The 27,418-nt window shown below is 42.4% G+C and overlaps 1 protein-coding gene across 1 annotated transcript in view; it reads right to left on the bottom strand.

The window, feature by feature from the left end:
* UXS1 (UDP-glucuronate decarboxylase 1) overlaps window positions 1-27,418 on the bottom strand; it is a 105,379-nt gene that overhangs the window by 30,274 nt on the left and 47,687 nt on the right. Inside the window, exons 6-8 of the mRNA XM_012807944.2 lie at window positions 14,348-14,528; window positions 3,112-3,216; window positions 1,238-1,297 (exon numbers count right to left, since the gene is read on the bottom strand). Of these exons, the coding sequence (XP_012663398.1) occupies window positions 1,238-1,297; window positions 3,112-3,216; window positions 14,348-14,528 (346 nt within the window). The remainder of the gene's footprint in view (window positions 1-1,237; window positions 1,298-3,111; window positions 3,217-14,347; window positions 14,529-27,418) is intronic.

The following is a 27,418-nucleotide window of genomic DNA, read 5'->3' as shown; positions in this document are numbered from 1 at the left end:
TAAAGAGATCTCTTTTGTCAAAATCACTTTGCAAGAAAAAATTTGGGGAAAAATCACTTTTTTATAACACAGGTAAAGGTCTGGAGTCAAAATGATTTCCTATCATCTCTTCAGCATTTTGTGTGGCTAAGAGATTAAGTAGACACTCCACAGAATTTAAGTTTACTTCAGTTACTAAACATGAGTAGAGCAACTGGTGAATTCCACCAACCGCACCCTAAAATTGTTTAAGATGCCTAAAGAGCAAAGCTCTTCTCAAATATGCAGATGATGCATGCAGTGGGTGGGGAAGAAGTGTGGCCGTGAAGATGTCCTATGCGCTTCTGGACAGTTCCATGGGTGGAGATGTGCACTCTGCTCGTTCAGCTGTCCAGGGCGTCTAGAAGGGGACAATGTGCTACCTTTTCACAGTGATTACAAAGAGTGTCCCTACAGTTTAACAGCATTTCTAAGTTACAAATTATTTTTTCTATTTGATTCCTTTAACTGAAGCTTTTTAAAACATCTTTTCCAATTTTACTCTTTTATTTCCTCATTTCTCTTGTCCACAACAATTTAAATAAAAACATGACATCATGCCAGGGGCTATTTTCTACTGCCTTGACTAAGCAGTTCTCCTGAACCCTGCACACCCATTGGCTTTTGGCTGAAATCAACACAAACTGAAACATAGCCCTCGCCCCCATTCCTCACATTTACGCCCAGGTGGTGGGGGGCCTGGGAGGGAGGAAGAAGAGGAGGAAGACTACAGGTTGGTAAAACAGGCTGATGAGCTTTCTGGCACTACCTACTAACGGTCCGTCCAGAAACTGTTATACACCTGATGAGGCAATCAGTATCTAAGCTTTAAGGGCCAACTAGTGAGTTCTCAGTGGGTCACGCATGTAGCATTCATCACTCACATGAAATAAGGACATGCACAGGAGGCTGGCAGAAAGACCCCTCGGAGTGTGAATTCCAGGGGGGCTCTCAGAGCAGAGTGGCAGAAACAGTTCTGTGGAATCATACACTTGGTGGGGTCTCTATTGGCCAGGTGACAGGGTACAGTCCTCCAAGGATGCAGGTTAAACAACAGAGGTTGTCCCGTATGGAGGACAGTGGCGACCTCAATGGCTGAGATGTGAAGCCTGTTGATTGTCTAGCACAGGAAGGGCATGAGTGGGCAGGGCCTTCTCAGAAACAAGCCCTGGACTCATCTAAGACAGGACACAAACAGTCCACTGGGCACCGCACTCACCTCCATAAACCTCAGACGTGGAGGCCAGCAGCAGACGGGCGCCAACTCGTTTTGCCAGCCCTACAGAAAGCAAAGAAAGAAAGGAGAAACTGTAGAAGCATGGTTTTTGTGGCCAACACAGACAATGCTCTGGTATTAAAGGAATCTAATCATCCGTCCAATCATCTGCTCTTATGTATCTGCTCAGGCACCAAAATAGAAACAAAAGCCATAAGAAAAACATAAGCAATGTAATGTCATAACATTAGTAGGATACTTGCAGGGCCAAACGCAGAATCTGTTGGTTTGATAAAACGTGACTTAAAGAACGTCTTAAAGACCTCTCTGCCCCAAACATCACTCTGTATCTTACAACTTTCTTTACCTTGGTTGGCAGAATACAAGGCTCTTCACTGCTTAATTCCAGAATGGTCCACCTGCTGCTCCCTGAGCATGCCCTGGACTCTTCCAACTGTGCCTCCCCTGCCTGGATGACTCCCCACCCATCTTCCTGCTGCCTTTAAAGTTCAGTTTCTACAGCACCTTCTCCAAAGCAAGTCACCCTATTCCTGTCCTGTTCTGACCCTTTCTTGGGTTTACCACTTGAATGGAGAACTGACACAGGGGTCCTCAAACTTTTTAAACAGGGGACCAGTTCACTGTCCCTCAGACCACTGGAGGGCCAGACTGTGGGCCCCGGGATGAGTTGGCTGCTAAATAGGACAGGCAGCGGTGGCAACAACACCTGGCGGGCTGGATAAATGTCCTAGGAGAGCTGTATGTGGCCGGCAGGCCGTAGTTTGAGGACGCCTGGACTAGACCATCATCATCTATGGAGGTCAAGGAAGTCATAAAGTCTTCCCTACTCTTTTAGTGTCAATGTGACTTTCAAATGTAATTCTTTTGAAGTCCAAACACAGTGGTTCATAAGCAGCTCCAAGAAGCCCAGTGACCTTCAATGAGCCCTGTGCTTAAATAAGGGATATTTCCATCCCCAGGTGCCACCACACTAGAGGGGGCTGAGCCAGACACTTCTCAGCATCTGACCTTGCACACAGGGCAGGGGGCCCGCATGCTGCCTCTAATTTTAAACATTACTATGCGCATATTACCCAGAGCTAGAAATCTAAGGCATGTGGTTTGACAGTACATACATATGGCCACACTTAACGTCATTCACTCTTTCATCTTTCACGGACGGGAACCCTGGAGTTGAGCCTGGAGCAAGCGTTCAGTTTTGACAAGCCCACATGTGGACACAGCTTCTCTGCCCAGTCCTTCAGGGCAGAGCAGTACTATGTCTCCCCTGCGTGCAAGGCCATCCTAACCAATCTCGGGACCAGAGCCACCAGAGCCTCTTTCTAGCCAGAGGCACTCATCTTTCCTGGGTGTTGGTCAAGTGGTTTCAGAGGAGAAAGAGGAGGAAAGCCGCGTGGTCACATGAAGCAGCCATGGTCACTCTCAGGGGATTTTCACAGGACCGCTGCAGACGAGGCACTACAATGCATGAAAGTTCGGCTGTCTTCCCCAAGACAGATTCCAATGGCAAACAGAGTTTCACTGAAATAACACTGCAGAAGCTGCCAAATACCACAGCAGGGTGGTGATGGAGAGGAGTAAACACCCTGATTAAACCCTAAAAGAAAGTCTTTAGAACAAGACTCTAAAGTAGGGGTCCTCAAACCTTTTAAACAGGGGGCCAGTTCACTGTCCCCTGGACCGTTGGAGGGCCAGACTGCGGGCCCTGGGACAAGTCGGCTGCTAAGCAGGACAGGCAGTGGCGGCAAAAACACCTGGCGGGCCGTAGTTTGAGGACGCCTGCAGAATACTCTATGCTAAAAATTGTCTAAAATATTCCCAGCAAGAGCCAAAAAACCCAGAAAACAACTACTTACCCAACATGTTTAGCGTCCCAATTGTATTGGTCTTCAACGTCTTGATAGGATTATACATGTAGTTTGGAGGGGAGGCTGGAGAGGCCAGATGGTATATCTGGTCAACTAAAGGAGCCAAAACAGAAGTCCATTATTGCCAAGAAAAAACACTAAAGAAGTCCTGAACTCTGAGGATTATACTGTACAGTAAAAGTGTTAGTGTGCCTTTTACTGAAATTCTAGTTGTTATCATATTGTTCTTTATAGTAACTAATTTACATTTCTAATTAGAAGAGCTTTTAACAAAAATAGAAAGTCTAATTATCTGGAAACAAAAACATGTGCTTAGCCAGTTATTTGGTCTGTTCTTCTGTAACTAGAGTTAATCTGATTACCAAGCTGATTGTTTTCTATAACATTTGTTCCAGATAAAGCATTCAAATCTAAAGGAAGACATTTTTCAGACACAGAATTAAGCACAAGTATCTAAAGTAAATGTTTTTAGTTTGTGAAACGAATCTGATATAAAAGAAAAACACCAAACTAGGGGGTAAAAATATCCTTTCCTTTTGCTTTTATGCAGCCTGTATGTATAAAACCAGACCCTCAGATGACAGCTGGGGAAGGTGGTTTATAAAGCCACACAAACAACCAGGCCTGACAGTGCACAGACATTCACTTTAACATCACCATCCACAGCCCTCTGCCAGGTAACACCTGCTCACAGCACAGCCCCTTGGAAACCAATCTCTCTCCCTGTGAAATGGCAGTGATGGATAAATGTGTATGAGGAAAGCATCCTTCCAAAGTTGGTGCCATGCCACTCCACTTCAGCTACCATTGTTAAGAACACACCTGCCATCCACAGGGACAGCCGAGGAACAGACCTTTGGGAGCCTTATTGCCAAAGTAACCATCTTCCCTTGTGGGCAGGTGTGCAAGAGCCTCTAAGAGGCCTCTGCCTGGGCCTTCCAGCTCCTCCCTAGGCTCCCACTCTCTTCCCACCCAGGGGCTGGCTGCTCTCAGTAGGCTCCGCAAGGGATCAGTCTGGAGATTCTCAGTCAGCCCTTGCTCTGCAGCAGTCACCCAGTGAGGTGGTACATGGCTCCCAATACCCCGACACAGGCGTTCTAGGCTGGGAGACTCTGGACCTTTATATATTTATTTTTAAAAGCCAAGTTTGAAAACCACTGAGTTAATTTAAATATGGAACCAATGTTTCCTTAAAAAAGAATCTTTTCTCAAGAGAACTAAGAAAACACAAACCCTTCAAAAATTGCTGATAATCTGTCAATATGCAAACTCACTAACGGGATCTTTGCTAAGAACAGGAAAATCTTGTGACCACTGCCTCCACTCCCACAAGTTATTCTGAGTTGATAAACAGCTAAAAATAAAAAACAAACTGGTTGCTACGGTGGCTTATGTCTGTAATCCTAGCACTCTAGGAGGCTGAGGTAGGAGGATCCCTTGAGCTGAGGAGTTCAAGACCAGCCTCACCTCTACTAAAAAGAAAAAACTTAGCCAGGCATGGTGGTGCACACTTGTAGTTAAGAGATACTTGGGAGTCTGAGGAAGAGGACTGCTTGAGCCCAAGAGTTTGAGGTTGCTGTGAACTATGATGATGCCATGGACCCAAGGTGATGGGAGTGAGGAAAAAAAAAAGCAAACAAAATTCTACTATATGAGTTAACAAAACAACTTTCTAAAATTAATTCTCACAAAATCCCCTCACTCTGGGGCTGTGTGCTCTTTCTCAGCTTCTGGTAGGAGCAGCGTGGATGTGGGTCAGCACTGGCACGCCTTACCAACAAGCTCAGGCCGGCAGGTATAAGTGGTAGGACATGTGACAGGCATGTCGCCGTCTCTTTTGAATACACCTCCTTGTACCTGGTGCTAGATTCAAATCTGAATGAGACTGACGGTCTCTGGAAGCTGAGCCCACTCGGCTGACAGGGCTGGCACCTGCTTCACTGGCATGTCTGTTGGTCCAGCTCGGGCTCGATGCCATGGAGCATGGGTCATAATCCCACAGAACAAAGGACTCAGCACTATTTTTACTCAAGGTGACAACATATGTAAGGAAAGATAGGAAACCACATAAAAAACCAAGAGGAAACATGCATATACCCTGGGAGTGCAGGACATCTCCCTGATACGTGTGTCTAATAGAGAGCCACTACCTCCAGCCCACACCCTCCCTACCTCCCCTGTTCCATCCAGCCCAGGCTTTCTTCTTCAAGACTCAATCCAGAGGTCGGCATGTGGAAAACCTCCCCATAGCCCCTGGCCAGAGACAATGCCCTTTCTGCTGGTTCCTAATGGGCCCAGTCCTGCTGGCCTGCCAGTGGTTCTACACACACCTTCACTAGCATAAGCTCTAAGCACAGAACTCCAGCTCTTCTCTCTACTCTCCACATAGCTCTACCTCTGCAAGAACAGCAGGCCCCTCCATCACTGTGGAGCACATACAAATGCAGATCCCTGGGCCGGGGGCAGCAGGTCTGAGCCATCAGGATGTCCAAGTGGGCCTAGAAACCTTCCTTCCACTTAAAACAAACACTTCCCCATCCCCTCAATGCAGTGGTCTGGCCAGTTTGGGAGCAGTGCTCAATAAAAGCCAAGTGAAGAGATGAGAGCCATTCATTGAGGGCTTTTCCAACCAAAAAGGCTATCATTCCACCTAGTGTGTTGTTTTTTTACCATTTCACAGGTCACCCTACTACTGGTCCTGGGAAGCAACTCAGGATAACCATAACCGTGACATGACATGTCTTCAGGTGGCAACACTGACGCATCGCCTCATGTAAGGGGAACCTGAAAACCCTACAAAAACCAAAATTCGCCACAGCCCCTCTTCCTATAATAGTGCTCAAAACATGAACTCCCATTCCTTTCCTGTGGCAGAATCTGTCCATTAACCTGGTGAGCAACTGTGGAGCGGGGAGAAGAAGGGAAACTCTAGAGCAGAGACAGCCAGCAAGAAGGGCCACAGAGATACGAAACAGTATTAGTGACGACCAGCAGTTCTGCGATGTAAATAAGGCAGCGAAGTGAACCCTCGCTGCTTAGGAAAAAAGCCCTTAGAACATGTCAACTGCATAGTTCAAAGTGCATGGAAAATGAGTATAACACTCAAAAATCCAAGTTGGGGGCGGAGAGGGGAATACAAAGGGGGAAGGAAAAGCATGTCCGTTCATTCGCTGGACACGTGGCCCTCGAGATGCTGACCACCAAGTGACCCTGCCATGACCCTTTCACATTTACAAGGCCACGTGCTATGAGCTCAGCTAGAAAAACAGAGGCCTCAAGAAGTGAGCCTAGAAGCTCCAATTAGTGATCAACAGCATTCCTACCAGAAAGCTGGCAGGGCAGCTGGGAAGAGGCCGGGCAAGAGAACAGCTGAGGCTTGCTGGGGCCTACTATGGATTCTGACAAGGGAAAACCCAACTAGCCCAACTAACCACAAATGAGGTCCCTCCGGGTTCTCAGGATGAATTTCACTGTGCCTGAAATCCATGTACGTAATACATTAATAGGAAAGAAAAAAGACCATGTAAGAACTCAGGGCAACCCCGAAGTGTTGTTCAGAAGCCATCAGAGAAATCAAGTGTTATCTTCTACCAAAGGGAATATCCAAATAAAAGCCAACTGCATGTTTCCAGGTCACTGCTGATTTTGTTTTGAGCTTAGTTTCCTGATAGAGCTCCATCAAGATCCTCCTGTGCCATGCCCAGGCCCCAGGGAACTGTTAAGTGCCATTTAAGGATTTGCACCAAGACGCTGAAGACGATGGACACACAAAAAAGCAAAACCACGGGCTCATCTTTCTGTGAACACATGACTATTTAGCATAGAATAAACCTCATCGTACTCATACTTGCTACGGAATTCTCCTTTTCTACACCCCAAGTCAGAGGCCTAGAAGAAATATCACCCAAAGAGATGTCACTGGAGATGTCACTCTCTGCAGTGCCACAGCACGGCCCCAATCCTTGTCCCTAGCAACGCTGTTTATGATTGGAAGCAGGATTCAAGAATAGACAGAACTTCTCAAAAAGAAGAAATCAAATTTCTGCCTGCACAGGAAGCAAGAGAGTTTTGCCTTGATTTCATACCAAATCGCACTCACTTAAGGCAAAGGCGGCAGATGCCAGACAGAGGTCTGGCTCAGCTCCAGGACCTGGGGTTCCCTTCCTTGTGATGGCGCTGTTGGCTGTTCTGCAGAAGGCCCACAGCTCCAGAGTAAACAGGAAGATCTCTGAGAGCTGCTGCCTCTGCAGTTTACATCTATTTTTGCAGTATCAACTACAAGTTGTGAAAAGAAATTTCTAAATTATGCTTCAACAAAAATATTCTAATCTGAACCGCATGCCTCAAATGTCTACATGAATATGACCCCACTATCCTTGGCAAACACGGTTTCCGCCCCAGCTCTTTCCAGTGGGTGTCCAGTTGGTAACCTGGTCTCTGGCACATTCCCTCCCTCACAGCCTCCTACTAGACTGGCACATTCAGCTAAGATGTGAGTAACAGGAAGGGCTCCACAGCTCGGTGCCTGTACCTGCAACATGAGGAGCATAACTGCCTTCTTCTTACAGCACTGAAGGAATTAAATGAGCTTATCTGAACACCGAGAACAGTGCCTGGAGCACAGCAAGTGCCCTGGAGCAGTTAGCTGTGCTCATAGTCTTCTTGGGTGTTCCCGGAGTTCTACACAGGTACTCCGAGTTCCACTACTGGTCTCCCCATGACACAATGGGCATTTCTGCCTTTCCTGTTCCCTACAGAAATGCCAGTCTCAAGATTTCTGCACGTGCATATGGTGAAAAAGGAAACTGGGGCAGCTTTTTATGGACGCATAGGATCTGTATGTCAGGACTCTGGAAAAACAAGCATTTTATGATAACTGTGACAGAGACTTAAAAGCAAGGTTTATGATGGCCCCAAATTGCAAACATCCAATAACACAAGAATAATACAACTACCTCAGGACATACCAGGCAGACTTGCTAGTAAGCACTTCAGAGGGAAGAAATTGTATCTTTGCAAATGTAGCTGATATAGCCACACAACACAATACTAAGGAGCTGCCAAAAAAACCACAAAATAGCACCAGGATATAGTAAGTAGAAGAAAATTAGGTGCAGAGCAATCCACACAGCCTACTTTCACTATACACAGGCAGAATTACCATACCTATTTGTATCAGCTGGGCAGCACACACACAGACTACAGATGAATACAAAGAAATTATTAATAACAGTTTCCTGAGGAGAGCTGGGAACTGGAAATGTCAAAGATGGAGACTTTTTATAGAATTATCTTTTCTGGTTGGCTTTAAATTAAACCGTATGAACCATACAGCCAATTAAGCATGTTTTTAATTTTAAAAATTACATTTAGAAAAAGGATTGGATGTTAACATCAACAGAATACATTTTTTATAGGTGGATTAAAGATGACTTTCTACTTGCTTTTTATACGTTTCCAAATTTTCTTTAACATGTATTCTTTTCATCATCAGGAAAGGATATTCTTTTGAAAAGAGAAAAAATTTAAGATTCTCTTCCTTCTTATTCTCCGTCAAATAAGTAATGTACTCAAGAAATCTAATCCTTTCATTTAGTTCAAAGTATTGTTAATTTCTCTCAAGCCTACTTCTTTGATGCAAATGTTATGTAGAAGTCTGCTGCTTAATCCTTAAGTGTTTTGGGTTCTTTCTGTTAATAATTTCTAGTTTAATTCCACTATGGCTGAAAGTACACTGTGTAGATTTTTAGTCGTTCAAGTCCATTAAGGTGTGTTTTAAGGCCCAGAATGGGATCAACTATGGAGAATGTTCCGGGTGAGCTTGAGAAGAATGTGTATTATGCTGCTGTTGAATGAAGTGGGCATTGTGGGGGTAGAAAGAGGAAAGATGTGGGGTGAGAAGGAGGGGAGTCATCAGATGCATGGAAGAGCTCACCACCAGGGAAAGAGAAAGTTTTGAACTATGGAGGTAGGAAAATGTCTTATGCTTGCTCAATATAAATGCCAACTGAGGGAATTTAATCCTCTGAGCAAAAGTCAAAAGGCAGTAATCATTAATTGTATGTCTCCATTCAATGCATGGGCATGTGTGTGTGTGTCCTACATGTGGTCTACAGACAGAAGTGGTATACCAGCAGCTCTGGTATCAAAGCTCACAGTTAAAGAAGACAGTTTACCAATGAAAATACCATTCTTACTAAGTTATGGTTTCTCTGTAGTGCTAAAGTTATATAAGCAATAGTTTCATACAATAAATGTTTATTGCTATGTGCAAAAAAATAAGAGTAACAATGACAATAATAGTGGCCATCACTGGGGAGCTCTTAGTGTGGGCAGGTAATGTGCCAAGCCCTCTCTCAAGGTAGTTTTCTGTTGCTCCCCTAACACATGTAGAAGCTTAAACAAATCCATTTGAAATCTGACAGGTCTGCAGGCTCTGGCATGATGTGGCTCAGCTGGTTCTGAGCTCTGCTGCTCCCAGGAGGAAATCAAGGATGCCAATGGGGCTGTGTTACTATCTTGAGAGGATGGTTGAGGATACTGGCAGAATTCCCTTCTGTAAGGATGCAGGACTGAAGTCTCACCTCCTTGCTAGCTCTCAGGAGAGTCGTTCTCAATTGTAGAGGCTCCTGCATCCTCTGGCTCGCGGCCCCTACAGAGCCAGCCATGGTGCGTCGGGGCCCTTGTCGGCTGTGAGCCTCTCTACCTTCCCTTCTGCCCGGTAGTCCCTGGGAATTTCTTCTACTGGCTCTCTCTATGTGACCCTTCCACTTTCTTTTTTATTTTTTTATTTTCTCTATACATATACATGTGTTTATTTCGTTTCTACTTTTTGCCTTTACAAAATTAAAATGGCTTAAAATTCAATAACAATAACAATGTTTAAAATAAGGACTAGAAACAAAAACCTTGCAAATGATGAACGAAAATACATTCAGAAATCAGATGATTGCTGCAATGAAATATTGAGCAATAACAACAATAATGCAAAAAAAGTAACATTTACATTGTCAGATAAAAGTATGTCTATCATAGAATGCTTTGATTCTGAGGTTTAGTATGGAGTCATCAGTTAACAACTTCTTTTTTTTCCAAAGTCTCAAAAAATAGACAACTAATATTTATAAATAAAAATAAGATAATTTCAAAAACCAAATCATGCCAAATCTGATAGATAATAGAAAAAGAAGAAATACTTCAAAATCATTCTACTTCATCTGTATACACCTGATATTAAAATTGGAAAAAAAATATTATTATAAAGGGAAATTACAAACGTATTTCACTTATAAATGAGGATGTAATATTCTAAACAACATATTAACAAGTTGAATTAAAAATTAATGTTCAAGTAATGTACTTTGGTCAAAATTAAATTCAATTTATGTGAGAATTAGGCACTATTTTTTTTTTCTTTTCCTTTCCCTCACCCTCTCCTTCCTTCTCTGTCTGCTCTCCCCTTCCCCCATGCCCCACCGTGTCATTAATTGTCCTCATATTAGAGTTGAATACATAGGATTCATGCTTCTCTATCCCTGTGACACTTCACTAAGAATAATGTTTTCCACCTCCACCCAGGTTAATACAAATGCTGCAAAATCTCCATTTCTTTTAACGGCTGAATAGTATTCCATGGTATACATATACCACAGCTTGCCAATCCATCCCTGGGTTGAGGGGCATTTAGGCTGTTTCCACATTTTAAAATTGAGCTGTGATAAACAGTCTAGTACAAGTGTCTTTATAACAAAAGGTTTTTTTCTCCTTCTGGATAGATGCCCAGTAATGGGATTCAGGGATCAAACGGGAGGTCTAGGTTTTGTTCTCTGAGGTTTCTCCATACTTCCTTCCAAAAAGGTTGCATTAGTTTGCAGTCCCACCAGCAGTGTAACAGTGTTCCTTTCTTTCCACATCCGCGCCAGCATCTGCAGTTTTGAGATTTTGTGATGTGGGCCATTCTTGCTGAGGTTAGATGATATCTCAAGGTGGTTTTAATTTGCATTTCTCTAATAATTAGGGATGATGAGCATTTTTTCATGTGTTTTCTAGCCACTCATCTATCTTCTTTAGAGAAGGTTCTGTTCATCTCTCTAACCCACTGATGTATGGGATAATTGGTTTTTATCTTGTGGATTAATTTAATTTCTGTATAGATCCTAGTTATTAAGCTTTTGTCTGATTCAAAATATGCAAATATCCTTTCCCATTGGGTAGGTTGTCTATTTACTTTGGTTGTTGTCTTCTTAGCTGTACAGAAGCTTTTCAGTTTAATTAAGGCCCATTTGTTTATTATCACTGTTGTTGCTACTGCCATGCAGTCTTCTTCATAAAGAAGACGCTTCTACTTTCTTTTGCTGCTTTTATATGCTTCAGGTGATCATGTGGGGCCCACCTGATAATCCAGAATAATCTCCATTTTAAACCCATCTGGTTCATAACCGCAGTTTCATCAGCAAAGTCCTTGCACAGCAGTACCTGGATGCATCTTTGGCTGAATGCTGGGAGGGGTCCCTTGGCAGGCCACCCACAGAACCCTGCCTGCCAGAGTCTTGCCATTTGGGCTGCTTCAGTTACTCCCACAACAACCCCAAGGAAGTCCAAATGGGAAGTCCAACTGATCTACCATCTCCAAAACCAGTTTCACTAGACAAAAACTACAGCCTACGCCTGAAATGAATCCCCAATAGATTAAGTCATTAAATGTTTAAAAAATAGAACAAAAAACCAACTACCAAATAAGAAAACACTGTGGCTATTTATTTTTTGAGACAGAGTATCACTTTGTCACGCTTGGTAGAGTGCCATGTCGTCATAGCACATAGCAACCTCAAACTCTTGGACTTAAGTGATTCTCTTGCCTCAGTCTTCTTAGTAGCTGGGACTATAGGCACCCACCACAGCACCCACCACAACACTCAGCTACTTTTAGAGACGAGGTCTTGATCTGGCTCAGGCTGGTCTTGAACCCATGAGCTCAGGCAATCCACCCACCTCGGCCTCCCAAGTGCTGGGATTACAGAAGTGAGCCACCGTGTCCAGTGGCTTTTTAAAACTATTAGATTAGACTAAGTATTTATCTAATCTTGGAAGAGTTATAGCATAAGAGAAACAGAAGAAATAACAAAGAAGTGAATAGATGAGACTATATTAAAATCAAAAAATTCCAGTGAAATGAATTGGCAAAACCTAGACTGGGGAAAAAATGGTAAACCCATGCCCAGTGGTTAACATCTCTATTATAAGGAGCTCATGCAAAAGCAAATCTAAAAAATGGATAAGTAAATCTATTTGAATTTCTTTTGTGAATTAACATGTCAGAAAGTCTAACCTTTTTTATGAACCAAAGAAATGTACATTGAACCACTGGTTTCCAAGCAAATTGGCAAGATGTTTTTATTACTGTTTTTAAAGATAATGCTCATTGCTGCTAAGGAGGAAGTGAAATAGATACCCTCACACAACAAAGACATATTAATACATTATAAAACTCATCTTTAGACTATTTTTACTGAGAAAATAAAACCCAAAGGTATTTTAACAAAACACTGGAGAACTTGAAGTAAGTTTAAATAAATTATGGTATGCTCAAACAATAAGTAGTACTCCGTGACTATACTGGCTCTTCAAGACAGTTTTTACTGCTATAAGAAAATGTTCAGAATTTGATAAGAACGGGAAAATGCAGTATCTTGCACTATCCAAGCAAGAGGAGGACAGAGTTGATGGTAGAAACCTTGGAGTTGGACAACCCAGGGCGGATAACGGCCTTATAACAACTTCCACCCTGACTGCAGTTTTCCCTATTCATATGCAGCATTAAGGACAACATCCCTTGGCTTTCATGGCTTTGGTCAGATTGAAACGTGAATGTATGTCTAGTCTGTGTGATCCTAGGGGGCTCCTAAAACAAGCACCTGCTGGCAGCTCTCACGGGCACACCTTGGACTGGGATCCAGGAGCAAGGAGATCTTTCTCCCAGAAAAGGGAACAAGGTAGACTCACCCCATAGTCTACCTAAGGCCCCGGTATTTATTTCTGGTGACTGCAGTTTCTAAAGTACCACAAACTATGTGATTTAAAACACCAGAAATTTATCTTACATGGTTCTAGAAACCAAAGGTGTCAGCAGGGCCACACTTCCTCCAGGTACTGGGGAAGAATCCTTCCTTGCTTCCTCCGGGTGCTCCTAAGCTCAGGGCTGTGTAACTCCTCTCTCTGCCTCAGTCCTCATGTGGCCTTCTCCTCCTCACCCCACCTGTCTGTGTCTACACCAGTTCTGTCTCTTATAAGGACACTTATCCCTGGAGTCATGGCCCACCCTGGTAATCCAGGCTGAACTCTTCTGAAGCTCCTTAATCATATGCAAAGAGGTCTGAAGAAGGAGGTCTGACCTCTTCTTCCATAGAGGTCACATTCAGGTTCTAGGGTGAAGACACATCTGCAAGCTACCACTAAACCCACTATAGACTTAAGCCAAAATTCCTCTCAAGTGGTGAAATTACTAGAGGACTTTAAACACCTGTAAGATGTCATTCACTTAGAATTCTGTATCAGCTAACATCCCATAGGCAGTTAAAAGCAATGGCAGGTGTCAGACTTGATAGGCAATAACACCATAATCCAGGGGTTTATAAACAACAGAAATGTATTTCTCACAATTCTGGAGACTGGGAAGTCCAAGATCAAGGTTCTGGCAGACTCACTGCCTGGTGAGGGCCCCCTCCCTGGTTCATGGAGGATGCCTTCTCATTGCATCCTTACCAAGTGAAAGGCTCCAGGGAGATCTCTGGGACCTCTTTTATAAAAACACTCCTCTCATCCATGAGGGGTCCGTCTCCATGACTGATCACTTTTCAAAGTCCCCACCTCCTTATCACAGAATCCCCATCACCTTAGGGATTTCAATATAAAAATCTGGAGTCATGGCCCACCCTGGTAATCCAGGCTGAACTCAGACCACAGCAGAAATGGACTACACAAATGCTACTTCAACAGGTCCGTGAAGTTCAAAAACAGATGGCACCAAGAATATTCTACACTATTACAAATGTTCTATATGTCAGAAACTAGCACAGTGGCTTTTGCCCAGTAAGAGCATTTCAAAAACAGAACACAGCATGACACTCCACGTGGCTGACTCAGACAGTTTACTCTGGGGATCCGGTCCCTCTGGCTACACCACCTCCCCAGTTCTAAATGGTGATAGTGTATAATTTTCACCCACCTTCAATGTAGAGGGGCTCCACCACGTCGTGGTTAATCAGCTCAAAGTTCTCATGTCCAATCCAGTGCTCCACGTTTCTCTTCCTGCCCGTGAAAAAGTTGTCCACCACGGTTACTTCATGGCCATCCATCATCAGTTTGTCCGTGAGATGGGAGCCCACAAACCCCGCACCGCCGGTTATCTGCATCAGGACAGTGTGCAAAACATTCCAGAAACACACATGAGGACATGGTGATGACGAAGTCCATGGAGAGACATTTTTGACTTAAAATTTGGGAGGAGGGCAGGGAAGGAAAATGGCAAAGGTTTTAAAGCAGTATCTTTTACTCTTACTGCAAAGTCTGTAAACTCCCAGAAGCCTAAAATTTCAAAGCATCATCCAGTGAACAACATAAAAAAAATCATAGATACTTATTTAAAAATGTCTTCCCTGACAGAGAATTTCACATCGTTGGAAGGTTCTTGTTTTACAAAAAGTGGGATACTGCAGACCACTTATGTGGTTCTAAGACTACTGCTGCCAACTTTTATCATTACTGCACGGAGAAAGTGATTAGCAAAATGCAGATGTGGTGAATTATTAAAAAAATGCAGGCCCAGAGTGGTGGCTCACGCCTGTAATCCTAGCACTCTGGGAGGCCAAGGCAGGCGAGTTGCCTTACCTCAGGAGTTCGAGGCCAGCTTGAGAAAGCACGAGAACCCATCTCTAAAAAACAGCCCAGTGTTGCGGTGGATGCCTATAGCCCCAGCTACTCGGGGGCGCTGAGGCAAGAGGATCTCTTAAGCCCAAGAGTTTGAGGTTGCTGTGAGCTATGATGCCACGGCATTCTACTGAGGGTGACACGTCTTCCCCCCAAAAAGGCAATACTTAAATTGGATTCAAAAACTTTATGAAAACTAGTATCTTTTTCAAAACTGTCTTTTATTAGAGAGATGGGATCCTGTTCTTTTCCCAGGCTATAGGGCAGTGGTGTGACTGTTTATAAGAACAAATGGATAAGCAAGAGATACTGTTTACAGACTAGAGCCCTAAGTAATTAGGCTCTACTATTTGGTTAATTTCTGAGTGTCAATGTGAACACAACGCAGTGTCATCTACCCAGGCAGAGAGCAAAAGGATGCAGCTATGAGGGATCACGACAGGAATTCAGCAATAATAGAACTTGCACCACCACAGATGTAAAAAGTCAACAGTGTTTGAACAAAATTTTTAAATGAATAAAAAAATGCTATTGGAATTAAATAGTGTAATGGGAGAGGGCACGATAAAAAAGTGCTTCATCTTGGGGCAGGCCATAGGAGGTGGGAGTGGAAGGAATAAGCTCAGTAAACACATGTGTGACTGTATTTTCTACTCTGTTCTATTCTCCACCCCACTGTCTCTTCACAAAAATTCTTGTTCACTTCACCTTCTGTTTCAAACTAAAAAGTTAATAGTAGGAAAACATCAATTCTTTCTACCTATAATAAAAAGCAAAGAAACCCCTAGGTCTATGGTTTTAAATTATGTAATTTTGCATGAACCTCCTGTTCAAAGGAAATCTCAGACACCATGCACAATGTTTACCAAGGGCGAAAGAGAACAAAGCCACCTAGGTGAAGACTATCAGGGAGGCAAGATAACGTTAGCTCGGGCCCAAGAACAACCCACCATCTGCCACCAAGCAGATAGTCATATATGCTTAAACAGAATAGCTTAAAGCGAAGTGGCTCAGAGGCAACCTCTCGGTGCTCAACAGCTTTCAATTAACTGACAGCATCATTTTCTAAATCCCTCTGCTTAAGATAAGAGACTGATACCCAGAGAAGCTAGGCTTTTATCTAAAACCCTCAGATCACTAGTCACGATCAGACCAATGCTACACTCTTGAAATCATCCCTATAAAATCAACTGAAATGAAGGCTGCTTGCTAGCAGCCTAAGTTTTGCAAGGTCTAGCCATAACTGCGAATTAACCAGCTCTTGCTCTTTAATTTACTTCCCTGTAAGTGCTTACTGCTTAGAAGTCTGGTCACAAGATTTACATCTTCCCCGATGATTCTATGTTTTAACACCTCTAATGTGGAACCTAAGACTATCTTTTAAGGGGTCTAGAATTCCTATGAGCCCAATGATACCAACTGGATCAGTGATTCACGCTATAGAACTGTCTCAACACAGGAATGCAGTTTCTACATCCCTAGATTTCACCCTAGACCCAACCAGTCAACACTGCCAATTCCCTAGTCCCCTTGCCCTCCAACTTCCGTTCAAAATTCCCTGCCTACAACTGCTCGGGAAGTGGATTTGGGAACATCTTCCTGTCTTCTCGTTCGGCAGCCAGTTATGAAACTCCTTCTCGGCTGCACCTGTGCTATCTCGGAGCACTGGCTCTTTTCTGCACAGTGGGCAAAAAGAACCCAGGTGAGCAATAACACTCTTCCTGATCACACGCTCTTGCCATGACCTGTCAATGTGTCTGGCTTTGGTTTTATCTTCTACTCTCCACTGATACACCTGAAAAATGATGATGAAAAAGGATTTTCTGGAAAAAAATAATTAAATTCCAAATTTGACTTACCATGAGTGCTTAGTTCATGGGATGGGACTTCATTTTATATTTATTTTATTGCATCGTTGTCAGATTTCCATCGTTTTGAAATGCCAAAAAATGACAACTTTTAAAAATAAATTTAACCCCTCTTAGTATAACTCTATATATCTAAATGCAAATGTTTGTGAGAGTAAGATGTTGCATGGCATTCTAACATCACCCCTGCACCCCAAACACCTGGTGGACAGTACAGAGACAGCAGAAAGTCCGGCACACAGAACCTGCAACCTTTCACTAGTATTAGTCGTATTGTACAATCATGGGAAGCATGTGAGCACTGAAAAAAATGCGTTTGGAATCGTTTTTCTAGAGACAGGCCCTTCCGTCTGAAATACTGGAAAGAGTCATATAACATAGCTGGGTAGTTACACTATCTTTTGTCCTAATCAGTTTCAGGCCATTAGACAAGTATTTAGAATGGAAGGAAACAAAACAAGAGGAAGCTTACCACTTACAAAGCTGCATCAGGAACACTAATCACCAAATCCAAGCACAGCCTCTGAATAACAAGGAGCTAACACTCAAAGACGGTAGAAGAAAAGAGGTAACACCCTTACACTGAAATGGACCAGAACTTACACAGCATCGGTGACTTTACAACATTTACACCCATCCCCAGGTACTGTTTCTCTTGCCCTTGCGGGTGCTAATAAAGAGCTGAGTGGTCCAGTTCAAAGCCAGCCTTCAAACTCATTATGCTTGGCAAATAAGCAAAAAGAATATATTTCAGAACCAACCTCTTCTTTTTGTTGAAGCTGCCCTAAGGCTTTAACGATTACCTAAGTTTTAGCAACAATATGCCAGATGAGCTACTAAATGACTCTGAAATGGGCTTAAACTCTAAGAAGACAGATCAGTGAAAAATACCAAGTCTGTTTGTTGTGGTGATGTGCAAAGTGAAATAGATTCTACGAGGCTCCGAATCAACAGGAAGATCACTCCACGTGGAAATAAGAACACCCCCCAGCAAGACTGTTCAAAGTTCTTATATCAGTGTTGCCGTGGTTTAAAGGTATCCTCCAAAAAGCATGTGTTGGTAACTTAATCCTCAGTGTAACAGTGTTGGGAAGCGGGGCTTAATGAGAGTGACCAGGTGCAGGTTTATTATCCAGGGAGTGGTTTCCATAAGAGAAAGATGAGTTCTGCCCTTTTTGTCTTTCTCGCCTACTCTTTGTCCCTCCACCACAGGATAACTGAGTAAGAAAGTGCTCCCCAAATACCAACTCCTTGATCTTGGATACCCCAGCCTCCAGAACCATGAGCCAGTATAAATTTCTCTTCTTTATAAATTACCCAATCTTAGGTATTTTGTTATAGCAGCATAAATGGACTATGGCAGAAAACTGACATAGGAGAAATGAGCTGTTGTTATAATAAATGCCTGAAAATGAGGAAGCAGCTCTGGATCTGGATGAGAGGCAGAGGCCGAGAGAATCAGAAGGCTGGAAAGGCTTGGGGTGCCATGAATGTAGCACTGAAGGTGATTCAACCTGGGGTGCAGGAAAAGAGAGCTTTACAGAATCCAAGATGGCTTCAAAGAGTGTGATCAGAAATATAGGCAGAGAAGACCATTCTCATGAGGCATCAGGTGGCAAAGAGGAACAAGGCATTAGAAATCAGAGTGAAGGCCATGTATGTCCATGTTCTAGGGCTTTATAGAAGGCAGAACTTTAGAGTGGTGTGCTAGGGTATCTTGCGAAAGAAATTTCTAAAAAAAATTGAAAGAGTTGCATGGCTTCTTTTTACTGCAAACAATAAAATGAGGAGAAAGATGATTCAAAGAAAGAATTTATAATTAAAAGGGAAAAAAAGCAAAGCTGAAAAAAAAGAATTGGAAAATCCTAAGCCAAGCCACATAAAGAATGAAAAAACACAGCCCATATCACAAAATCCCCAAACCACAGATGCTGGCGTGGTTGTGGAGAAAAGGGAACACTTCTATACTGCTAGTGGGATTGCAAACTAATATGTTTCTTTTGGAAAGACATCTGGAGAACACTTAGAGAACTAAAATTAGACCTGCCATTTCATCCTATAATTCCTCTACTAGGTATATATCCAGAAGACCAAAAATCACACTACAATAAAGACACCTGTATCAGAACGTTCATTGCAGCCCAATTCATAATTGCCAGGTCATGGAAGAAGCCCAAGTGCCCATTGACTCATGAATGGATCAATAAATTGTGGTATATGTACACCATGGAATACTATGCAGTCATAAAGAAAGATGGAGATTTTACCTCCTTCATGTTTATATAGATGGAGCTGGAAAATATTCTTCTTAGCAAAGTATCTCGAGAATGGAAGAAAAAGTATCCAATGTACTCAGACCTACTATGAAACTAATTTATAGCTTTCATAGGAAAGCTATAACCCAATTATAGCCCAAGAATATGGGGAAAGGGGAGAAGGCGGAGAGGGGAGGGAGAAGGATGGATGGAGGGAGGGTGTTTGGTGGGATCACACCTATGGTTCATCCTATAAGGGTACATGTGCCTCTCTCTTATTGTAGAATATAAATGTCTTCAATAACTAAGAAAATGCCATGAAGGCTATGTTAACCAGTTGGCTGAAAGTATTTCAAACTGTATATAGAAACAGCACACTGTTCCCTATGATAGCATTAATGTACACAACTATGATTTAATAAAAACAAACAAACAAAAAAGAATGAAAAAGTGTTCAGGATGTACAAATAGACCTTTGATAAAGGGATTAGCATGGCCAGAAGGAAGCTGAATTCTAGTCATTAAGACAATGGAGGAATGACTGCTGAGGCATTTCAGAAATTGAGGAGGCAAGCTAGAAACTGGAGGATAAGGTCTCCAGGTAGACCAAGTAAGCACTCACTGCCCTGTCCTGCCTCTAGGCTCTGCTCCCTGCATTTCGGCTCAGTGCTCCTCAGACACCACAGCCATGGCTCAAGCCAAGCTCAGGTATGGCTCAGGCCACCACTCTAAAAGGTATACCCTGTAAGCCCTGGCAGGTTTACAGAATGCAAGCACTATGGGGACATTGCTTCCACCATCTATATTTCAAAGGACGTATCGGACAGCTAGGCCTAGACAGAGACTTCTCACAGAGGCAAAGCCGCCGCTAAAACCCAGAAACTGTAGAGCTACCCACGTGTCACACCAGCCCAGGGAAGGTAAAGACACATAATTCAGACTTGCAACAACTGCTGAGTGGACTGAGCCTAGGAAAGCTACAGCGGCAGGGCAGTCTGAGGCCTTGAGGGCCCAACCTCCATCCCAGTGTGCCCACGATACGGGACAGGAGTCCCAGAAGACAATCTGGAACACTCAAATCTGATTTGGCTTGTCTTGTTGGGTTTTGAACATACTTGGGAACAGTTACCCCTTTCACCTTGTCTAGTTCCCTTTTTAGAATGGGAACCTCAACCCTGGCAAGTCTCACCCTGGCATCTTGGAGGAAGATATCTTGTTTTGATTTCACAAGCTCACACCTGGGGGAATTTGCCTAGGATGAATCACGCCTTGAGTCTCAACCATATGATGCTGAGATGAGACTTGGGATGTTTGAATTGGTGCTGGAAAGAGTTAAGACTTTGGGGCTATTGGGATAGACTGAATGCATCTGCATGTGAAAAGAGCATTAATTTTAGGGGATGAAGTGGAATGCTATGATTTCAATGTATCCCCTAAAAGGCAAGTGTTAGAAACTTAATGCCCAATGTAGCAGGTTGGGCAGTGGGACCAAACTGAGAGATGATTAGTCCATCACAGTTCTGCCCTGATGACTGGATTAATGCCCTAGGAAAAAGTAAGCTCTGAATAAAAGGACGAGTGTGGCTCCTTTTTTCTCTTTCTTGCTTTCTCTTTTCTTTCTGCAAGAGGATAATGCCAGCTGCTTGATACTGGACCTCCCAGCCTCCAGAACCACGAGCCAATAAATTTCAATTTATTATAAGCCACCTGGTCTGTGATTCTGTTACAGATAGCAGCACAAAAGGAACTAAGACAAGTGCAGACCACTAGATTTTGTGATCAATCTGGCAACCTGGCAACAAAAACATTAAAAAAATAAACTTTCCTCTGTACTTGAGACAAGAATATGTTTCTAAATCCATGCTTAAATGCACATACCTTTTTGATACTAAAGAAATAACCCCTAAAGTGGGACATAAAGGTATTAACAGACTTCAGAGTTTGCTTAGGCTGAGACTTATACAAGCCACCTCAAAAAAGCAAGAGAGTTTGATAACTTAAAAAAGAAAGGAAAGTGTATGAAGTAACGAACTAATACCAATTCAGAAGTAACAGTATGTTTTGGGGACATATAGTTCTACAGCCCAAATGATCGGTAAAAGAACATGAAAACTCAACCTGTGTACTTATCATTTATATATTAAGGTCACAGAAAAATGTCTTGTAGAATGACAGTGTGCAGGCCACAGATCTGTTCCCCCCACCCCCCCACCCCCGCCCTTCTAAACAACCATTTAAGCAGTAAAGTTATTTTGAAACGTAACCACTAGAAGTCTCTGGAGAACAGGCCCTGTGTGGTGACTCATACTTATAATCCCAGCACTCTGAGAGACTGAGGGAGGTGGATCTTTTGAGCTCAAGGGTTCAAGACCAGCCTGAGCAAGAGATCCACCCCCCAACCCCCCACCCCACCCCCGGCTCTACTAAAAAGAGAAAAACTAGCCAGTGGCTGTGGTAGGCACCAGTAGTCCCAGCTACTTGGCAGGCTGAGGCAGGAGGATCACTTGAGCCCAGGAGTTTGAGGCTGCTATGAGACAGGCTGACACCACAGCATTCTAGCCCAGGCAACAGAGACACTCTATCTCCAAAAGTAAGTAAATAAAAATCTTTGAGAACAATGATGAAAAAGAAAATAAAAATGTCTCTAGAAACTGCCTCAAACATAACTCAAGTAATGTTTATTTAAGAAGCTCTAAAATTGAGTGAGAACAGCAAGTCTGTGACACAGGATCCCGTGCCCCCCAGTGCAGGCTGTGTGTGCCTGATGCGGCCAAGAAAACAGGAAGAAAATGGGAATCCCAGTCAAATGAAGGGCATGCTCTTCCCAGGCAGGGAAGGCTGAGGATAATGGACTGCAGTCACCTGGCCTTGGCTCTCACAGGGGGCAGGTGACCCCAAGAGAAGTGAGATAAAGAGATCAGGAACCCCAGTCCTGCCTGATAAGACAGAGGTTCACCCTCTAGCTCCAAAGCAGAGGCCCAGAGGGTACCCTGGGGACAGGTAATAAAAACAGAGCACTCCAAAGCTCTCCCCAGGGGAAATTACATTGTTTGAAGGAGAAAGTAGGGATCATCAGTCTAAGATGGTGGTTCTGAGACATCTTCTCACCAGCCGCTTTCAGCAAGGTCAGGGAGAGGGGGGACCAGCTGCCTCAATGTAGATGGTCCACCTGGAAATAGCATTGAGAAAGCACAAGCTGACAGTGCAGGACACCAGGAGTGAATAAGCTAAGAAAGGAAGGAGGCCAGCATGGAAGCAGGGTACAGCTGGCCCTTTGCTAAGGGGACAGCTTTTGCACCCCAAATAGTCCTGAAGGGTTAAGGCTGCCAGAGAAACTTGTTCACCTCTCAAGACCCCTTGTGGATGTGACCCGGGACTGACTCAAACTCTGCAAAGGCTTATCCCTCCAGGTAGAGGGTGCAGTGTGAAATGAGCAGGAACTGGGGACCCACAGGACTATTTGGGGTGCAAAAGCTGGTCCCTTAGCAAAGAGTCAGAGAGAATGCAAACTGCCTGTGGGTTCTTCAGGACTGAGTCAGTGACTAACAGACTAGTGCAAAATGCAGGAGGGTTTAGATGTGGAGTGCGAACAGGTACCGGCTTCCTGGCACCTCGTTATCCCACTTCAGCGAGTCACAAGGGCACAGTGGAGATCACTGAGTCCCTGAGTCAGCTAACACCCACAGGGGCCCAGCTGAGCACAACTTTCCAGGGACTGGCTGCACAACCGGCTTTGGTTCCACCTCCCATGCAGCCATTTTGGGGTTGATCCCACAGTGCCATGGTCCAGATAGGGGAGGTATTGCCTCCCTAGATATGGACCAACTTTTAATCTCTGAGTGTGATTTGGACCACTGAGTCATATTCCCCCACCTCAAAGAGAGTCATATAGCATGCTAACTGGACACATAACAGGGTAGCAACACCCTAGAACAGGGGTTCTCAACCTTCCTAATGCCGTGGCGACCCTTTAATACAGTTCCTCATGTTGTGGTGACCCCCAACCATAAAATTATTTTTGTTGCTACTTCATAATTATAATTTTGCTACTGTTATGAATCATAATGTAAATATCTGATATGCAGGATGTATTTAGGCAACCCCTGTGAAAGGGTCGTTTGACACCCAAAGGAGTCGCGACCCACAGGTTGCGAACCCCTGCCCTACAATATCTGGTGTGTTCTCCACCCCTAAGACTTGAACACATGTGCAGCTCCCATGCCCAAAATAAAACAGGAAAGCCAGAGTTGATCTACATGGAAAGTAGATGAGTGGCTATGTTGTTTTTTTTTCTCTAATACTAGAGCGCTATCTCATGTCATCACTAATATTTTTAAATTCTCCTAGATACCAAGTTCATAGTAATTATAATTAAAATTTCTTTTCTTTTTTCCTTTCATTGCCTCTTGCAGAGCACCAAAGATTATATTAACCTCAGATATATAAACTTTTTTCTTTAATTTTTGTTTACTTTTTGCTTCATTCTTCCTTTTATTCTTTTATTTCTCTCTTCCTCTCTTCTTTTCTCTCCCTTTATTTCTGTACCAAAAGGCTATTTCAGCCTCAAAGGTAGAGGCAAAGAAGATCAAATGGAAAGAGAGTGAGAGAAGTATAGGAAGCAAACCAAGAAGAAACCACACATGAAGAGGAAGCAACAACAATAACAACAACAACAACAAAACACTGGCAGCATAGGAAATCAGAACAGATCACCTCCTTCAAAAGATCATAACTAGGGGGGAATGGGTGGAGGGAGGGTGATTGGAGGGATCACTTCCAAGGTTTTTCTTACAGGGGTACAAGTGAATCTTTCTAAGAGTAGAATGTGCACAATAACTGAGAAAATGACATGAAGGCTGTGTTGACCCGTTTGATGGAAGTATTTCAGATTGCATGTGAAAACCCCACACTGTACCCAAGAAGTGCATTAATGTACATAGTTACCATTCAATAAAATAAAACAAACAAAAAAAAGGATCATAACTACTACAGACAACCCCAAATATAAAGAAATCATATAAATGACAGAAGTGGAATTCAGAGTAGAGATGGCAAAAAATGATGAAGGTAACTGAAAGGAAAGTGGGAAATCACCCACTTGGACATCTAAAAATTGACCAATGAAATGAAATGAAAGACAAGACAAATTCTCCAAGGACCTGGATAAAATGAGAAAGGATATCAACAGAGCTTAAAAACTTGAAGGCATCATCCAAGGAGTTTCAAAACATTGTAGAAAGTTTCAAAAACAGGGAAAACCACGGAGAAGAATCTCAGAGCTCAAAATAAGGCTCTTGAGTTATTTAAAGAGGCCAGGTCATTTAAAGAGCCAAAAGAGAGTAAAAAGAAAGCAATCTCTTAGAAAATCATAGAACTGGGCAATGCCTGTGGCTCACTGGGTAGGGTGCCAGTCCCATATACAGAGGGTGGCAGGTTCAAATCCGGCCCCAGCCAGCTAAAACAGCAGTGGTAACTGCAACAAAAAATAGCTGGGCGTTGTGGTGGGTGCCTGTAGTGCCAGCTACCTGGGAGGCTGAGGCAAGAGAATCACTTAAGCCCAAGAGTTTGAGGTTGCTGTGAGCTGTGATGCCATCACACTCTACTCAGGGTGACATAGTGAGACTCTGTGAAAAAGAAAAAAGAAAATCATGGAACTATACCAAGTGTACAAACAAATGAACTATATAGGTATCCCTGAAAGAAAAGTGAGTCCCAATGGGATGGAAGCCCTAGTTGATGATATTATAACTAAAAATTTCCCAAGCATTACCAAAGATTGAGACATACATCTCCTAGGTGGATACTGAACCCTGGGTTGACTCAATTCAAACAGAACATCACCTAAATACACTGTAATTAACCTGGCCAAAGTGAAAACAAAAGAGAAAATTCTGTCAAGCACCCAGGCAGCATAAGCACCAGCTGACCTACAAGGACAAACTAACTCATCCAGGTGACAGCAGACTCCACACCTGAAACTTTACCAGCCAGAAGAGAATGGGATCCCACTTTAATATACTCAAACAAATCAACTGCCAACCTAGAATTCTATACCCTACAAAACTAAGTTTAAGAACACTACTCATCCATAACAAAAAGGAGACTTTACATCTTTTGTATTTACCTGGAAGGAGTTAATAAACATTCTTTTCAATAAAGTATCTTAACAATGAAAAAACAAGCATCCCATGCATTCAATACTAATTTGAAAAGAGTAGACAAATAACTACAGGCCAAGAGGAAAAATAATTAAATTCAAGAAGGGAGGAGGGGGAAGGGGCTCAGTAAGCTCCCACCTAAATGGGTACAATGTAGGGACAAACCTCCCTGCCGACAGACTCAAATACAACTCAGACTTTTCCTAACAAACGCAAATAATATAACCTAATCATAAACCCCTATAAATAACCTGCAATTAAAAAAAAAGGAAACCAAGCTTAATATTTGGTGGAGAAATCAAATCTTTTACTGACAAGCAAACATTGAAGAAATCTGCTAGTACAAGATATGTTCTGTTCAAAGTATTCTATAATAGACATACTTCTATCTGACAATGTGAATGTTACTTTCTTTGCATTATTACTATTATTACTGCTTAATATTTTGTTGCAGCAATCCTCTGATTTCTTTTCTGAATGTATTTATCTTCATTCGTTCTTTAAGAGGTTTTTGTTCTCATTCCTTGTTAAATATTGCTATTGTCATTAAATTTAGCCTTTTTAATTCTCTGAAGGCAAAAGTGGAAACCTAATATACACATGTATAAGTAAGAAAAATAAATTTTTTTTAAAAAAAGATATGTTCTGCAGGAATTATTCAGACCAGTACCATATGCAGACCAACACAATGGACCATCCACAAAATAAAGACTCAGAAACTAAAGGACAAAGCCCAGCTTCCATGTGGCCCAAATGATAAGCCAATAGACCTCCACACAAGATGAACACAGGTCCACTCCACTTATTAATTTTCTAAATAAATGTGAACAGCTTAGATTTCTCACTGAAGAGGCATAGGCTGAAACACTGGATAAAAAAAGTACAAGCCAAGTATTTGTCATCTTCAGGAAACATCTAACCCCCAAAGACAAATCAAGACTCAGAGTGAATGACTGAAAAGCAATAATTTAGGCAAATGGAAACCAAAAGAAAGCAGAAGTTGTTATCCTTTTCACAGATGCAATTGTCTTTAAAGTAACAAAAGTAAAGAAAGACAAAGATGGACAATATATACAAGTCAAGGTAACAAAAAATCAAGAAGACATTTGAATACTAAATATGTATGCACCCAACAATAATGACCCCAGATTTATAAAACAAACCCTGCTTGATTTGAATATGATAACCTACAATACCATTAACAGTCAAGGGACTTCAACAGTATACCAACAGAATTGGACAGATCCTCTAAACAGAAACTAAACATAGAAACAATGGACTTAAACACAACTCTAGACAAATGAGCTTAACAGATATATACAGAACATTTCCCCCTAATTCTACTGAATATATGTTGTTTCTATCAGCTCATGGATGATTCTCCAAGATTGGTCATATCCTTGGACACAATTTAAACCTCAATAAATATAAAAGTACAGAAATTATGCCTTGTATCTTTAAAGACCGCAATAAAATAAGAGCAGAACTCAATGCCAACAGAAACACATATCTACACACAAAGTCATGGAAATTAAACCTTTTGCTGAATGACAGCTAGGTCAAGGAGAGGATAAAGAAAGTCATCATTAGATTCCTTAAACAAACAAAGAAACCACCAGCTATCAAATCTGTGGGATACTGCAAAAGCAGTCTAGGAGGGAAATTAAATACTCACATCCAGAAATCTAAAAGAGTGCAAATCAATCTAATGAGTTATCTCAAAGAACTAGAAAAAAAAGATCCAATCCCAAACCAAGTAGAAAATAAATAAAAATTAGATCAGAACTAAATGAAATCAAGAAAAAAAGAACTATTCAGAAAACTGATGACACAAAAAGTTGGTTCCTTCAAAAGATAAATTGATAAAACCCTTGGCCAGAGTAACTGGAAATAGACAAATAAGATCTCAATCACAAATGAAAAAGGGAAAATAACTACAGATACCACAGAGATAACAAAAGATCATTGCTGGACACTACAAAAATCCCTATTCCCAGAAATTTGAAAACATTCACCACATAAACAGAAGTAAAAATAAACACCATATGGTCCTCTCAATAGATGCAAAAAAAGTGGAGGAAATGGACCA

This window comes from Otolemur garnettii, unplaced genomic scaffold (genome assembly GCF_000181295.1).
Source record: "Otolemur garnettii isolate 467f Iridium unplaced genomic scaffold, OtoGar3 scaffold00079, whole genome shotgun sequence".
NCBI lineage: Eukaryota > Metazoa > Chordata > Mammalia > Primates > Galagidae > Otolemur > Otolemur garnettii.
The sequence above is the reverse complement of the archived record's forward strand: the minus strand, read 5'-3'. Positions and strand labels throughout refer to the sequence as shown.